This window comes from Hyla sarda, chromosome 5, assembly GCF_029499605.1.
Source record: "Hyla sarda isolate aHylSar1 chromosome 5, aHylSar1.hap1, whole genome shotgun sequence".
Lineage (NCBI taxonomy): Eukaryota > Metazoa > Chordata > Amphibia > Anura > Hylidae > Hyla > Hyla sarda.
Genome location: NC_079193.1, coordinates 214,540,959 through 214,558,917, shown reverse-complemented (window position 1 = coordinate 214,558,917; position 17,959 = coordinate 214,540,959). Strand labels below are relative to the sequence as shown.

The 17,959-nt window shown below is 41.7% G+C and overlaps 1 protein-coding gene across 6 annotated transcripts in view; it reads right to left on the bottom strand.

Moving 5' to 3' along the window:
- Positions 1-17,959, bottom strand: part of FARS2 (phenylalanyl-tRNA synthetase 2, mitochondrial) — a 397,026-nt gene that overhangs the window by 131,854 nt on the left and 247,213 nt on the right. For all 6 annotated transcript variants that reach the window (XM_056521084.1, XM_056521086.1, XM_056521087.1 and 3 more), the window contains one exon: positions 7,727-7,887. In XM_056521084.1, the coding sequence (XP_056377059.1) occupies positions 7,727-7,887 (161 nt within the window). The remainder of the gene's footprint in view (positions 1-7,726; positions 7,888-17,959) is intronic.

The window sequence follows — 17,959 nt, the reverse complement described above, 5'->3', positions numbered from 1 at the left end:
TTCATTTTTTACACTTGCATGTTCTTGTAGACCCAGTTTTTGAATTTTTACAAGGGGTAATAGGAGAAAAAGCCCCCCAAAATTTGTAACCCAATTTCTCTCGAGTAAGGAAATATCTCATATGTGTATGTCAAGTGTTCGGCGGGCACAGTAGAGGGCTCAGAAGGGAAGGAGCAACAATGGGATTTTGGAGAGTGAGTTTTTCTGAAATGGTTTTTGAGGGGCATGTCACATTTAGGAAGCCCCTATGGTGCCAGAACAGCAAAAAAAAAAAAAAATCAATGGCATACTATTTTGGAAACTACACCCCTCAAGGCAAGTAAAAAGGGGTCCAGTGAGGCTTAACACCCTACAGGTGTTTGACGACTTTTCGTTAAAGTCTGATGTGTAAATGAAAAAAAAATTTTCACTGAAGTGCAGTTTTTCTCTCTCTCAAATCTACCATTTTTAAAAAGGGTAATGGGAGAAAATGCCCCCCAAAATTGCAACCCCATCTCTTCTGAGTATGGAAATACCCCATGTTAGGACGTAAAATGCTCTGCGGGCGAACTATAATGCTCAGAAGTGAAGGAGTCACATTTGGCTTTTGGAAAGCAAATTTTGATTAAATGGTTTTTGGGGGGCATGTCGCATTTAGGAAGCCCCTATGAAGCCAGAACAGCAAAAAAAAAAAAAACCCCATGACATACTATTTTGGAAACTACACCCCTCAAGGAACGTAATAAGGGGACAGTGAGTCTTAACACCCCACAGGTGTTTGACGACTTTTCATTAAAGTTGGATGTGTAAATTATTTTATTTTTTTTTCACTAAAATGCTGGTTTTTCCCCAAATTTTACATTTTTACAAGGTGTAATAGGAGAAAATGCCCCCCAGAATTTGTAACCCCATTTCTACTGAGTATGGAAATACCCCATGTGTGGACGTCAAGTGCTCTGCTGGTGCACTACAATGCTCAGAAGAGAAGGAGTGCCATTTCGCTTTTGGAGACAGAATTTGTTTGGAATGGAAGTCAGGGGCCATGTGCGTTTACAAAGCCCCCCGTGGTGCCAGAACAGTGAACATGTGACCCCATTTTGGAAACTACACACCTCACAGAATGTATTAAGGGGTGCAGTGAGCATTTACACCCTACTGGCGTTTGACAGATCTTTGGAACAGTGGGCTGTGCAAATGAAAAATTAAATTTTTCATTTTCACGGACCACTGTTCCAAAAATCTGTCAGACACCTGTGGGGTGTAAATGCTCACTGTACCCCTTATTACATTACATGAAATGGGGTCACATGTGGGGGGGATCCATTGTTCTGGCATTATGGAGGCTTTGTAAACACACGTGGCCTTCAATTTCGGACAAATTTTCTCTACAAAATCCCAATGGTGCTCCTTCTCTTCTGAGCATTGTAGTTCGTCCGCAGAGCCCTTTACATCCACATATGGGGTATGTTCTTACTCTGAAGAAATGGGGTTACAAATTTTGGGGGGCTTTTTTCCTATTTTCCCTTGTGAAAATGAAAAATTTAGGGTAGCATTTTGGTGAAAAAAAATTTTTTTCTTCATTTTCACATCTAACTTTAACGAAAATTCGCCAAACACCTGGGGGTGTTACGGCTCACTATACTCCTTGTTACGTTGCGTGAGGGGTGTAGTTTCCAAAATGGGGGCACATGTGGGTATTTATTTTTTTGCGTTTATGTCAGAACCGCTGTAAAATCAGCCAAACCTGTGCAAATCACCAATTTAAGCCTCAAATGTACATAGTGCGCTCTCACTCCTGAGCCTTGTTGTGCATCCGCAGAGCATTTTACGTTCACATATGGGGTATTTCCGTACTCAGGAGAAATTGCGTTACAAAGTTTGGGGGTCTTTTTTTTCCTGTTACGTCTTCTGAAAATAAAAAGTATGGGGTAACACCAGCATGTTAATGTACATTTTTTTTTTATCTTTTTACACTAACAGGCTAGTAAAGACCCAGAAAAAAGGAGCTATTTGCTAATTTGTATAAAACAATACTTTATCTTTATTAATGCATGATGCAAAAACATACAATAAAATTAATTAAAAAGACAGGGAGAAATACACAAAAGATGGGTGGCAGCCTGGGACTGCAATACATGTAAACATTAGACCATGTGGAGCAAGTAGCAGAGAGTATGGGGCCGTGATTACTACGATTATATAGCAGCGCAAAAAGTAACTACCGAACAAATGTGCTAGTGCATAAAGATAATGGATAAACAAAGTGTTGTGCAAAATGAAAATGCGCTGCTGGAAGTAAAATCGTATGCATATGCAAGTACAAAAGATGTTAAATGGATACCAACCACACAAATACACAGTTAGAGCGTCCCAGGATGCCGCCACCCCGACACGTGTTTCGGTCCTGAGACCTTCGTCTGGACCTTCGACCTGAGACCTTCGTCTGGATGAAGGTCTCAGGACCGAAACACGTGTCGGGGGTGGCGGCATCCTGGGACGCTCTGACTGTGTATTTGTGTGGTTGGTATCCATTTAACATCTTTTGTACTTGCATATGCATACGATTTTACTTCCAGCAGTGCATTTTCATTTTGCACAAGCACTTTGTTTATCCATTATCTTTATGCACTAGCACATTTGTAGTTACATTTTGCGCTGCTATATTATGGTTGTAATCCCAGCCTCATCCTCTCTGCTACTTGCTCCACATGGTCTAATGTTTACATGTATTGCAGTCTCAGGCTGCCGCCCAGCTTTTGTGTATTTCTCCCTGTCTTTTTAATGAATTTTATTTTATGTTTTTGCATCATGCATTAATAAAGATAAAGTATTGTTGTATACAAATTTGCAAATAGCTCCTTTTTTCTGGGTCTTTGTTTGTGATTGGAGCCTTTATTACAGGCTTGCTCTAGCGCCATTGTTTGGGATCTACATATACACATTTCTCCTTTGTACTTCATATACTTATTATTGGTAGCCATACTATGGGCACCATTTTAAATATATACAAAATATATTGATCACCACTTTTTCTTAGGTGCTATAAATTGTGCATGTTTTTTGTCGCATACTAACAGGCTGGTGTAGACCCCAACTTTTCCTTTTCATAAGGGGTAAAAGGAGAAAAAGCCCCCCAAAATTTGTAGTGCAGTACGGAAATACCCCATATGTGGCCCTAAACTGTTTCCTTGAAATACAACAGGGCTCCAAAGTGAGAGAGCGCTATGCGCATTTGAGGACTAAATTAGGGATTGTATAGGGGTGGACATAGGGGTATTCTATGCCAGTGATTCCCAAACAGGCTGCCTCCAGCTGTTGCTAAACTCCCAGCATGCCTGGACAGTCAGTGGCTGTCCGGAAATGCTGGGAGTTGTTGTTTTGCAACAGCTGGAGGCTCCATTTGGAAACACTGCCGTACGATACTTTTTCAATTTTATTGGGGGGGGGGGAGACAATGTAAGGGGGTGTATATGTAGTGTTTTACCCTTTATTATGTGTTAGTGTAGTGTAGTGTTTTTAGGGTACATTCACAATGGCGGAGGTTTATGGTGAGTTTCCCGCTAGGAGCTTGCGATGCGGCGAAAAATTTGCAGCAGCTCAAACTTGAAGCAGGAAACTCACTGTAAACCTGCCCGTGTGAATGTACCCTGTACATTCACAAGGTGTGGGGGGAGGGGGGGGGCAAACCTCCAGCTGTTTCAAAACTACAACTCCCAGCATGTACTGACAGACCGTGCATGCTGGGAGTTGTACTTTTGCAACAGCTGGTGGCACTCAGTATTTTCCAACCAATGTGCCTCCAGCTGTTGCAAAACTTCAACTCACAGCATGTACTGATCGCAGAAGGGCATGCTGGGAGATGTAGTTATGCAACAGCTGGAGGTATGCAACTACAACTCCCAGCATGCTGAGACAGCTGTTTGGGCATGCTGGGAGTTGTAGTTTTGTAGAAACCACTGCACAGTGATCTCAAAACTGTGGCCCTCCAGTTGTTGCACAACTACAACTCCCAGCATGTACTGATCGCCGAAGTGCATGCTGGGAGATGTAGTTATGCAACAGCTGGAGGTACGCAACTACAACTCCCAGCATGCCGAGATAGCTGTTTGCTGTTTGGGCATGCTGGGATTTGAAGTTTTGCAACATCTGAAGGGCTACAGTTTAGAGACCACTGCATAGTGATCTCCAAACTGTGGCCCTCCAGATGTTGCAAAACTACAAATCCCAGCATGCCCAGACAGCAAAATGTTATGTGGGCATGCTGGGAGTTGTAGTTTTGCAAGATCTAGAGGGCCACAGTTTAGAGACCACTGCACAGTGATCTCCAAACTGTAGCCCTCCAGCTGTTGCAAAACTACAAATCCCAGCATGCCCACACAGCAAACAGCTGTCTGGGCATGCTAGGAGTTGTAGTTTTGCAACATCTGGAGGGCTACAGTTTAGAGACCACTATATAGGCAACTCACCGGCTTCGGTAGGATCCAGGGGAGCTGCATCGCCGTCCTCTTCTGCTGCGATCCCCGCAGCTGATCGTCACCTCCGCCGCCGATGGGTAAGTGGATCTTCGGTGTCAGTCCTCCTCATTTCCCCCGTTCTGCCCCGCCTATTGTGGGTGGACAGAACGGGGAAACGAAAGTTAACCCCCCTGCCCCCGATCTGCTATTGGTTGTCGCTTCTTGACGACCAATAGCAGGGACAGGAGGGGTGGCACCCCTGCCACCTCACTCCTATCCCTTCAGGGGGATCGTGGGTGTCTTTGACAACCCCCATCCCACTTATTTTCCGGGTCACCATAGACCCATATGACCCGAAATAGTCGCAAATCGCCGGTGTGAATTCACTGGCGATTTGCGTCGATCACCGACATTGGGGGGTCGGTCCCCCTGGGCATTGGCAAGGGATGCCTGCTGAATTACTTCAGCCATCATCCCGGTCCGATCACCACCCGGCGAGCGGCGGTGATCGGAAATGCGGAGGGTGTACAGGTACGCCCTCTGTCCTTAAAGGGGTACTCCGGTGAAAACCTTTTTTCTTTTAAATCAACTGGTGGCAGAAAGTTAATAATGTTTGTAAATTAGAAAAATGTGTGCAGCTCACAACCAGGTATTCGAGGTTATTGTGGTTAAAGGATTGATCCCCACCAATCCAAATGGGTAAAAACTAAAACAAAGATTAACCACACCTCAAGAATACTACCCTAGGGTACACAGTGAATAATTGTTTGAGACATAAAGTTTTGAAAAAAATGCAGATTTTAGTAAAACAATAAAAACCTAAATGGTTAAAAATATCAGAGCAATGTGAATGTTATTTTAAACTGTCATTGGGCCCTAAAGACAGATTTAGAAAATATGAATATATATATAGCAACCACCTAATATAGAATAATCTATAGATGTTAAAAACAAATGCAATTTTTCAACGGCATATAATGATCCTGAGTCGACTATTATGTGTCGACTATTATGTGACATTCACCTACTGAGGAAGGGGTCGTTTTTAGCACCCTGAAACGCGTCAAGGCTGATATCTAATCTGAACAGAGCACAATTCGCACGCACCACCTAGACTGAAGCCGGCCCAGAACTTTGTGCACCACTTGCTGCATTCACCAAACATCCTCTTCCACTGAGATTACCAACCTGCTGCCTGCAATACCAGAACCCAGCCACGATCTCTCCAGCGAAGGTCCGATACACATCCAGGTATTTGCAGATACCACGGACCGCTCCTGAGAGAGTCTCCTGCAGGAGCCCATATCCATCCAGGCTCTCACGCCGGGATTGCTGCAGCCAACACAAGAATTCCAACTATCGGCAGTATGGGACCAGCAGCCAGGGTGAGGTTGAACTTTGCATTTGTTTAACATCTGTGGGCAGCTTTTTATACACCTGTACATCAGTCCATCAAGTGACTTTGCCTTTTCCATTACAAGTGCCGGACTATCAGCCTTTTTTTATTCATCATAGGTGCCGGACTAATAATCGACTCCGGATCATTATATGCCGTTGAAAAATTGCATTTGTTTTTAACATCTATAGATTATTCTATATTAGGTGGTTGCTATATATATATTCATATTTTCTAAATCTGTCATTAGGGCCCAATGACAGTTTAAGATAACATTGACATTGCTCTGATATTTTTAACCATTTAGGTTTTTATTGTTTTAATAAAATCTGCATTTTTTTCAAAACTTTATGTCTCAAACAATTATTCACTGTGTACCCTAGGGTAGTATTCTTGAGATGTGGTTAATCTTTGTTTTATATTTGTAAATTACTTCTATAAAAAAATCTTAATCCTTCCTGTACTTATTAGCTGCTGAATACTACAGAGGAAATACTTTTCTTTTTGGAGTGCTCTCTGATGACATCACGAGCACAGTTATCTCTGCTGACGTTATTATAATAATAATAACGCTTTATTTATTGTTGTCTTTAGTGGGATTTGAACCCAAGTACCCAGCACTGCAAGGCAGCAGTGCTAACCACTGAGCCACCATGCTTCCCTTAGCATACATCTGCTATGCATGGTTGCTAAAATGGACAGAGATGTCAGCAGAGAGCACTGTGTTTGTGATGTCATCAGTGTTCCGAAAAGAAAGGAATTTCCTCTGTAGCATTCAGCAGCTAATAAGTACTGGAAGGATTTTTTAATAGAAGTAATTTACAAATATGTTTAAAGGGGTAGTCCAGTGGTGAAAAACGTATCCCCTATCCTAAGGATAGGGGATAAGTTTGAGATTGCGGGGGGTCCGACCGCTGGGGCCCCCTGCGATCTCTCTGTACAGGGGCCAGGCTCTCCGGCCAGATAGCGGGTGTCGACCCGCACGACACGATGGCCGACACGCCCCCTCAATAAATCTCTATGGCAGAGCCGGAGATTGCCGAATGCATCGCTTCGGCTCTGCCATAGAGTTGTTTTGAGGGGGCGTGTCGGCCGCCGCTTCGTGCGTACAGGAGATCGCAGGGGGCCCCAGCGGTCGGACCCCCCGCGATCTCAAACTTATCCCCTATCCTTAGGATAGGGGATAAGTTGTTCACCACTGGACTACTCCTTTAACTTTCTGCCACCAGTTGATTTAAAAGAAAAAAGGTTTTCACCGGAGTACCCCTTTAAGTGACGGAACGCGAGGGCGCATTCATACACCCTCCATCCCCAAAGGGTTAAATGGATGACAGTGCACATACTGTACTCGTTTGCCGCTCCTTTTTATGAGGGGAACTTGCGCCCCTTGTTCTCGTGACTGGTTGAAGTTCCAGCAGTTGGACCCCGACTGATCAGACAGCTGTCATCTATGGCAAAACCCCCTCAAAGAGGTGAGACTTAATTATATTAATATTCTACAGTTTTTATGTTAACCAAATATTGTTTCCCATTTCTTAAATGGAGACAGGCAAACTGTCTTGTACAATGCTTTACAAAATACAGTGACCTTTATTGCTGCTCAGCTGTCTTTCTGAACATAAAAAATAGATCTTTATAAATGTGATATCAACTGGCTTTTAAGGACAAGCCTCTAGAGTAAAAAGAACACCAAGAAAGACCGATATTTAGTTCTCAGAAATGCAACTCTTTCTGCGATGTATCAACCAGGAATACTGGGAGATACAGTATAAAACAACATAGGCAGAGAGAGAACCAATATGTATAAGTGATTATTTACCAGTGTAGCAGCAATAAACCAAATTTATAAGATTTCATAACAAAAACATTTTTTGGCAAGCCACTTGTTAATAGTTACCTGAAATGTAACGGCCTGGTTGATATTGGACACGTGGAATTGTTTCAGGAAGAGCTCATTTTCACTCCAGAACAAGCGAATGTCAGGAATACTATATAGAATCATTGCCAGTCTCTCTAACCCAAGACCAAATGCCCATCCAATTTTGTCCTGAGCACCAGCTGTAGGCAAAACAAAACAAGATAAAAGTCCAGGAGATGAGCATAAAAGGAAATATGTATTCCACTTTCAATAACTGAGCTAAAAGATCTGAAATCTATCAGTATCTACCATCTTATGGCTGCAATACTGAGTAAACGGAGAATGCTGAAAACCAATCAATAGAGTAGACATCTAATATTATTTAGGTCCAAGCCAAAAAGTCTGCTTCAGTTGTGTTTATTATAAAATGTGACCTGTTTGCCACTTTTTCATTTATTTTAAGCCCTTAAAGGAGATATACCATGCTCAAGTTATGCCTAGGCTGCCTGCATATAAAATAATCAACTAGACTCACCTGCTGCAGCCCCCCTGGGCCTCTGGTCGCCGGGGCTAAATGCATTACACTGCCGCTGAACTTATCGTCTGCCAGGGCGAACCATTGCTGTGGACAGCCATTTGCTGAGCCGCAGTGTAATGCATTGACCACAGGCAGCAGCGAAGGACTGGAGTGCGATACCGGGACACCGAAGAAGCAGTGGCAGGTGAGTCTGGTTTATGGTTTTATATGCATGCAGCATATTTGAGCTTGGAACTTCTCTTTTTAGCCACCCTGATTGTACTAGTACATGTTGATGTTAAGAAAGTATGAAAGGGACTTAGGAGCATTTAACAGCTGACAGACACCATTAATAGCCAGTACAGAGCGATCTCCATTGACAGCTATTTAACTGTTTAAATGCAGCTGTCAAAGCAGACATCAGCATTAAAACAGTGTACAGTGGACACCTTTGGAGGTGCAGAGGTCAGATTAGCTTTCTGCAAAATGATTGTTGGGACCCAATCTGTTATGACAGCCCAGGGCCTGCCCCAGAACTGTGATCTGTAACCTCTACAGTATGCCATAAACAGGCTATAATAGATTACCAATCAATCAAGTAGCATTGCACTGACCTATATAAGCAACTAAATTAATTAAATTATTCCTTATGCAAGTACTCAGTAGACAAAAAAAGAAAAGTTACAGGGGTCAGAATATGAGGTTTAAATGGGTAAATGTGTTTTGTTTTAAGTTTTGACAGATTGATAAATCGGCCCCAATGAACAACTTATGCCCTTTTCCCAACAACACCTAACAGAAGAAGACAGGTTTCAGGAGATATGTGGCGAAAATGTTTTAACTCATCCTGTGCCCTGGCTGCAAAAAAAAAAAAAAAAAAACTTTAACTTACCTTCCTACGTTCCCCCGTTGTGGAGATATCAGCGTCCCGTTCCTCCGGTGTTGCTGACTTCGGGCTTCTTAGACTAGAAACATCACAGCGCTGTCAGCGTATGGCAGGCCGCAGCGATGTACCAACTCGGCCAGTGATAGGCTGAGCGCACTCTGGCCGGCTCCTTACATGACAGTGCGCTCAGCCTGCCGAGGCAGGACTTTACTGCGGCCGGCAATACGAACACTTACTCTTTTTTGCATTTTCTAATTATAAAAATGTAACCAAAAATAAACATAAAATATTTGGTATCATAGTGCCTGGAAATGGTACCAGTAAAAACTACAGATCACAGCACAAAAAAAATTGGCCCTTATACAGCCATCATAAAAGGACAATTTTAAGCACACTGATTTTCTTACAAAAAGTTATAATTTTTTTTAAAGTAGTAGACCTAAACATGAAATCTTGTCTGCTGAAACTTGAAATAAACTTTTTTTTGCCTCAATTCTAAGAGTCATATCTGGAGGAAAATAGGTGTTGTTCATCACTTGCATCATGCTGTGGGAGTGTTTTTCAATGGCCAATACAGGAAGACTGTTCGGGATTGAGAAAAACTGAATGGACTAAAGTACAGAGATATTTTTTATGAAAACCTGATCCAGAGTGCTCTGGACCCTAGACTGTGACGGAGATTCACCTGCCAACCAAAGAATGACCCTAAGTACACAGCCAAGACAACACAGGAGTGGCTTAGGAACAACTCTGTGAATGTCCTTGATTGCCCCAACCAGTGCCCTGTGTTTTTATCCAAGTCGAAAATGACACTAGAGCTAGAGAAGATGTGCAGAGAGTTACGGCAAAAAAAGCTCAAAATCCAGGTGGGCAAATCTTGTGGCATCATACCCAAGAAGACTGGAGGCTGTAATCACTACAAAGGTGCTTTAACTAAGTACTGAGTAAAGGATTTTAATATTTATGTAAATGCAACACTTTTTGTTTTTCCTTTTTAATAAATGAGAAATATTTCTAACATTCTACTTTCCCTTTGTGATTATGGTGTATTGAGTGTAGAATGATGGATGAAAGCTTGATTTATTTTTTTAAAGGGGTACTCCACTGGAAAACATTTTCTTTTAAATCAACTGGTACCAGAAAGTTTAACAGATTTGTAAATGACTTCTATTAAAAAATCTTAATCATTCCAGTACTTATCAGCTGCTTTTATGATCCACAGGAAGTTCTTTTCTTTTTGAATTTCCTTTCTGCCTGACCACAGTTCTCTTGGCTGACACCTCTGTCCATTTTAGGAACTGTACAGAGTAGGAGCAAATCCCCATAGAAAATATATCCTGCTCTGGACAGTTCCTGACATGGACAGAGGTGTCAGCAGAGAGCACTGTGGTCAGGCAGAAAGGAAATTCAAAAAGAAAGGAACTTCCTGTGGATCATACAGCAGCTAAGTCCTGGAATGATTAAGAATTTTATATAGAAATTTACAAATCTGTTTAACTTTCTGGCACCAGTTGATTTTCTGGCACACAATTATTATTTTTTTTTCCTTTTCGCCATCGATTTTTGGGTAAAATGACTGATTACAACGTAGAATTGGTGGTGCAAAAAATAAGTCATCATATGGATTTTTAGGTGCAAAATAGAAAGAATTATGATTTTTTAAAAGTAAGGAGGAAAAAACAGAAAAACCCCGGGTCCTTAAGGGGTTAAGACTCTCTAAATGCATTGTACATGCCCTCCAGAACTGATCCACACTGGCAGCATATACTGCCTGATGGTCAGGCTTATAACCCTTAAACACCAGCTGTCATTTATAAAATAAAAAACAAGGATAACTGCACAGATTAAAGGGTTATCTGGGAAAAAAAAGGCTGATTTCTTCTGAAAATAGCACCACACCTGTACTCAGGTTGTGTGTAGCATTACAGCTCAGTTCCATTGACGTAAATGGAGTCAAGTTTTATTACCACACACAACCTAAGGGCAGATGTGGTGCTGTTTTTAAGAAAGAAATTAGCTTTGATTTTCTATCCCTGGATAACCCGTTAAAGAACATAACACAGAACTGGCTGGACAAAGAAAAAGAGAGAGGGAGAAAAACATCTGCTGTCCCAAACCATTCCCACATACGGTAACTGAGGTAAGGAAGAGAGTCACTCGCGGGCAATGCTTCATGAAAAGAGGGGTGGCCTCACAGAAAACATTATCCATCATGGGAAGCCAGGCTTAGCCTCTACCTCATTGGACAGCCCTCTATCCCAGCAGTCAGGAGGCCCTGATCCTAAAACGGAGCATATGCCTATCAGGCAATTTAAATGGATGATTACTTTACTACCAGATTGTGCAATAGATTTTATGAGTTTTAGAGAACCCCCCCCCCATTCAATTTGATAAGTTAAAAGGCTTGAAACAAACCTTCACTTTAAACTTTCTTTTACCTTAAAAATATGGAATATCTGAAGCCCCCATTAACAGGTCACTTCTTTTTTTATTTTTAGTCTAACTTTTCGAGTATAAACTATTTGGTGCAATTAGTTTTTATGAATAAACAGATTCATGCTGAAAACATTTTCTTTTTGAAGCTTCTTAGACCGTTCTTGTTCCATTAATTGGGTTCACTTACGTTCTGATATCAGAATCTTAGAAGGAAAAAAAATAAGGTGAACTAAGGACAAGACATTTGTGTTAGGGGAATATATGAATAGTAAATTAAACTGTACACATTTTATGTATTTTCTACCTGAAAGACAGTACAGTCTGCTTGCTTTTTTTGTTCAGATTAAGGAAACCTTGAAATAATCCTGGGTATCAGGCATTCAGAAGGAGAAAAATAATATTTAAAGGGAGTCTGTCAGCAGTTCTTACCCCAACTAACAGCTTACACAGCAAAGTTTAAAGTGGACCTGAAAGTAGTTTTGAACTAATAATACTGCTGACAGACCTATACAGAGGTCAGGGAGGAGAGTCTAACCATACCGGATGTCTCGGCTTCCAGCCGCTGTAAGGGCCCGGGAGGTGGGCTCTTCTTGTTAGGGTGCATTCACACCACGTATTTGCAATACGTATTCAATCTGAAAACCGTACGGAACCGTATTGAAAACTGTATGCATTGACTCTCCGTTGAAAACCATATGCCAAAAGATGCATCTAGTTGTGTCCGTTTTGCATCTCATATGGTTTTGTACAGTTTTTTTTCCTGTACCCAAAACCATAGTCTACCACGGTTTTTGGTCCAGGTGAAAAACTGCATTAAACCGTATACATTTTTTTTAACATGGGAGTCAATGGGAACCGTACAGAACCGTATGTACATATGGTTCTATCCGGTTTTCACAATACGTTTTTTGACTTTGCACAGTTTATTTTTCTTGGAATTTCAATCAAACAAGTGAAACTTTATTCAAAACTGCGTGAAAAGTAAAAAAAAAAGTTAAAAGTGATAAAATCTTATTCCATGCACTGTGTCGATAACGTGGAGACAATACCACAGAATATATATATAGAATAGGTATCAGCGTATTGCAGCATACATAGGTCAGAGATGTCACTAAATAGAACAAGGAGAAAACTACACGATAGTGGCATAGAAAAAGGGGAGGGGGGAGGAGAAGTAACAAGTAGCAGCGTATGGGAAAGCTCCAGAATGAAGTAAAAGAAAACTTAGATGAAAGTAACTGGTAGCGCTGCATTCCACAAAGTATGGGGACAGGAGAGGGACAACATGTGGTAAACAATGTAACTCAGTACAAAAACTAATATTTAATAGTATAACATGGTGTCCTGTCTCCTGTTCATACCCATCGGAAACCTCGTATGTAATTTCAGAATCCAATAGACTTCACGGTCTAATAGTTTTCTTCTGTGGTCTCCGCCTCGCGGGGGTGCAATGACTTTTTCTATGTCCTGTACACAAAGGCTACGAAAAGAGCATGAGTGTTGCTCGGCACAATGTCGACTCACCATAGATACGTGCCGGGAGTTGAAATGAGGGATGTCCGACAGGTGTCTCCGAACTCTCACTTTCAGGGCACCTGTCGTACACCCCACATACTGTATATTGCACTCCCGACACATAATAATGTATACAACATGGGGAGTGCTGCAATTGACAAAGTGCTCCATATTGAATTGTTCCCCAAACGCGTCACTTGATCCCTGCTGCTGTTTGCTGTGTGATTTTACAATAAACCATCTTTGCATCGTGCTTGCAGTGCTGGACAATCCTTTTCCATTATATGTTTTTTTCTTACAAAACTGATTGCAAACCGTATACGGGTATGAATTTGTACACATGTTTTGATACAGTTTAGTCAGGTTTTGAGGAATGTGTTTTTCATCAAAAACCTGATAAGGGAACTGTATTGCAAAAATGAGGTGTGAATGCACCCTTAGTTGCACAGAGCTGTCTGTGTTGAGAGTGTTCCCGGCCCCTCCTCTCAGCTATAACTGATGGCTCTGATGGTCTCCTAATTGCCTCTATGCTAATTAGATGCCAAGTTTTAATGTCTCATTACAAACTGATAACCTAAATTTTCATGAGTAAATCCTAACCAACTCCTCCTCTTTGTTCTTGAGTGACAGCTTCCCCCCTGCATTATAGATTTAGATCTCACATTCTACATGGTATGACATAGTAATGCTATAGTTTTCACTCAGAAAATGTTTTCATAAATAAAATTGGTAATAAAAAATCTGATATCAAACAAGACCTAGATTGACTACAAAATAACTTACATAGCTACATTATTCGTTTCCTCAATGAGCTGCCAGTTCATATTTTATATAACTATCCTGAAATAAATTGTAGATAGCATTACGTCACTCTCTGAGTGAGAAAGTGTTCCCAAGTAGGAGTCCCAATCCTTATTATAGCGTAAATGAAGATTTGGTACACTGTTTATGGTAAACACGTCAATGCCAATTTTATTAAGCAATCCAAAATGGTAACGTTTCGGTCCAAATGAGGACCTTCTTCAGACCGAATTGCTGCGGAGGATAGATGTAAATAAGGAAGAACGGCTCTCAGTCGTGTAGCTGGTATGTGGAAATGCGACCATACGCTATTCTGAAATAATACAGTGTTACCGGGATACAGAGAAGTGTATGGGCACAATGGGGGAGACTTATCAAAACCTGTACAGAGGAAAAGTTGCCGAGTTGCCCATAGCAACCAATCAGATCGCTTCTTTCATTTTAGAAAAGGCCTCTGAAAAATGAAGGAATCTGATTGGTTGCTATGGGCAACTCAGCAGCTTTTCCTTTGGACAGGTCTTGATAAATCTCCCCCAAAGATTTTCTAGGTTCTCCCTAACATGCAATCTACATGTAATAATACACAAACAATGCACATTACATATATAAAAAGTAAAATGTAGTTATTGAACGATAATCCATTGTTTTCTTTTGCCCCCATCTAATTCAATCTGTTTGTCATCATCCCAACACTGGTTATATGAGAGATGCTCATTGACTGGGCATTCTTCCAGTAGAACCACTTGCACATTCTTTACAGAAAAGTTGGAGAAACAGCCGTCAACACCTCCAAATTCTGCCTCAGGGAATCTGTTAAGTAGGAGATTTTGCGAGTTACTTGGAAATTTCATTTGAAAAAAAATTATGTATATCCAAGTTAGATCAACAAAGCAAGTCAGGATTGGTGTATTTCCCAGCCTTATACTAAACTCACTTCAAAAATTGCTATACACACTATTTTTTTTTTTTATTTAAAACTTTCAAAATCTCATTGTAATGGAAAATTGTGAGGATTTGCTATCATTTAGGCTAGGTTCACACTGCGGAATCTCTGGGCAGAAAATTTCCGCCCGGAGATTCCGAGTGCGGCCAGCGCCAACTGAATCAGTCTCCGATAGACTGCAATGTGTTTCTCGAGTTCAGGCGGAAATTTCCAAGCAGATTTTCCGTTCCCAAATTCTGCTTACCAAATTCCCAAAAAGTGTGAATTTGAGAACAGAAACCCATTCACTATACAGTACATTTTATCAAGCAGAATTTCTGCCTGCAATTTCAAAGCAGAATTGCAGGCAGAAATTCCGTAGTGTGAACCTAGCCTTACTGATTCTAAAGGTTCTAACTTTTTTTTAAAGGGGTACTACAGTGGAAAAAAATAATTTAAATCAACTGGTGCCAGAAAGTTAAACAGATTTATAAATTACTTTTATTTAAAAATCTTAATCCTTCCAGTACTTATCAGCTGCTGTATGCTCCACAGGAAGATGTATTTCTTTCTGGAATTCTTTTCAGTCTGACCACGGTGCTCTCTGCTGTCACCTCAGTCCATATCAGGAACTGTCCAGAGTTCAAGCAAATCTCCACAGCAAACCTATCCTGCTCTGGACAGGTTCTCATATGGACAAAGGTGTCAGCAGAGAGCACTGTGGTCAGACTGAAAAGAACTCCCAAAAAAAATACAACTTCCTGTGGATCATACAGCAGCTGATAAGTACTGGAAGGATTAAGCTTTTTAATAGATTTTTAAATAGAAGTAATTTACAAATCTGTTTAACTTTCTGGCACCAATTGATTCTAACCCGTTAAGGACATAGGGCGAACGGATACGCGATGACGTCCTGGTAGTTAACCCCTTAACGTCCAAGGGCGCATATTTACGTCCTTGGCCGGCTCCCGCGATATAATGCGGGGACACGCAGTGACCCGGCGTAATATCAGGTCGGTCCCGGCATGTATCTGAAGCCGGGACCCGGGGCTAATAGCGCGCGGCAGCGATCACGGTAAAAACGAAAGTAAAACCTTCCCGGCTGCTCAGTGGGGCTGATTGGTGTCCCGATCAGCTGGGACGCGGGCGGAGGTCCTCTTACCTTCCTCCGGCGTGTCCCTTCGGCGATTGATTGCTCCAAGCCTGAGATGCAGGCTTGAGCAATCGACCTCCGATAACGCAGATCAATGCAAAGCTATGGCTTTGCAGTGAACAGTGCTGGCAATCAGCGAATGCAATGTTATAGCCCCCAATGGGAGCTATTACACTACAAAAAAAAGTGTAAAAAAAGTTAATAAATGTGATTTAACCCTTTCCTTAATAAAAGTTCAAATAACCCCCCTTTTCCCATTAAAAAAAAACACCATGTATATACAAATATATATAAACATATCTGGTATCGCCGCGTGCGTAAATGTATGAACTATAAAAATATATCATTAATTAAACCACACGGTCAATGGCGTACACGCAAAAAAATTCCAAAGTCCAAAATAACGTATTTCCAAAGTCCAAAATAACGTATTTTTGGTCGCTTTTTAGATCATGAAAAAATGAATAATAAGCGATCAAAAGGTCCGATCAATACAACAATGGTACCGCTAAAAACTTCAGATCCCAGCGCAAAAAAATTGGCCCTCATACCGCCCCATACGCAGGAAAATAAAAAAGTTATAGGGGTCAGAAGATGACCATTTTAAACGTATAAATTAGAGATGAGCGAACTTACAGTAAATTCGATTCGTCACAAACTTCTCAGCTCGGCGGTTGCTGACTTTTCCTGCATAAATTAGTTCAGCTTTCTGGTGCTCCGGTGGGCTGGAAAAGGTGGATACAGTCCTAAGAAAGAGTCTCCTAGGACTGTATCCACCTTTTCCAACCCACGGGAGCACCTGAAAGCTTTACTAATTTATGCAGGAAAAGTCAGCAACCGCCGAGCCGAGAAGTTCGTGACGAATCGAATTTACTGTAAGTTCGCTCATCTCTAGTATAAATTTCCGTGCATGTAGTTATGATTTTTTCCAGAAGTACGACAAAATCAAACCGATATAAATAGGGTATCATTTTAATTATATGGACCTACAGAATAAAGATAAAGTGTCATTTTTACTGAAAAATGTACTGCGTAGAAACGGAAGCCCCGAAAAGTTACAAAATGGCGTTTTTTCTTCAATTTCATCGCTTGATTATTTTTTTTCCGTTACGCTGTAGATTTTTGGGTAAAATGACTGATGTCCCTGCAAAGTAAAATTGGTGGCGCAAAAAATAAGCCATCATATGGATTTTTAGGTGCAAAATTGAAAGGGTTATGATTTTTAAAAGGTGAGGAGGAAAAAATGAAAGTACAAAAACCAAAAAACCCCGTGCAAACCCCTGTGGAGGTCCTGAGATCCCCCCATATCGGCGATCAGTCGGCGATTCAGATCGGCGATTTGCGGCAATTCCAGGTCAATCGGGAAAAAAAGGGTGATAGGTGCTGTCTGACACGACAGCTATCACCCTATAGCAGCAGGAGTGAGGTGGCACTGGTGTGGGGGTGTCCCTAACAACACCCGCTCCGCACTTATTCGGAGGGCGAGAATGGGTGGCGGGAGTGAGTACCTGGAGTGGGGGCCCCCAGAGCTGAGACAGCAGTGGCAGGAGGTAAGGCTAGCAGAGCAGCAGCAGGAGGTAAGGCTAGCCTCCTGCTGTTGCTTAGCAGCAACTCCCAGCATGCACAAAAGGGCATGCTGGGAGTTGTTGTTATGCAACAGCAGAAAGCACTACTACAACTCCCAGCATGCCCTTTGGAAAAATTGCGCCTCCAGCAATTGCATAACTACAACCCCCAGCATGCACAAACTACCAAAGGGCATGCTAGGAGTTGCAGCAGTGTGCCTCCAGCTGTTGCATAACTGCAAGTCCCGGCATGCCCTTCGGCTGTAAGTGCATGCTGAGAGTTGTAGTTTTGCAACAGCTAAAGGCACACTGGTTGCGAAACACTGAGTTTGTTACCTAACTCAGTGTTTCACAACCAGTGTGCCTCCAGCTGTTGCAAACTTCAATTCCCAGCATGCACTGATAGACCGCACATGCTGGGAGTTGTAGTTTTGCAACAGCTGGAGGCACATTGGTTGCGAAACACTGAGTTAAGTA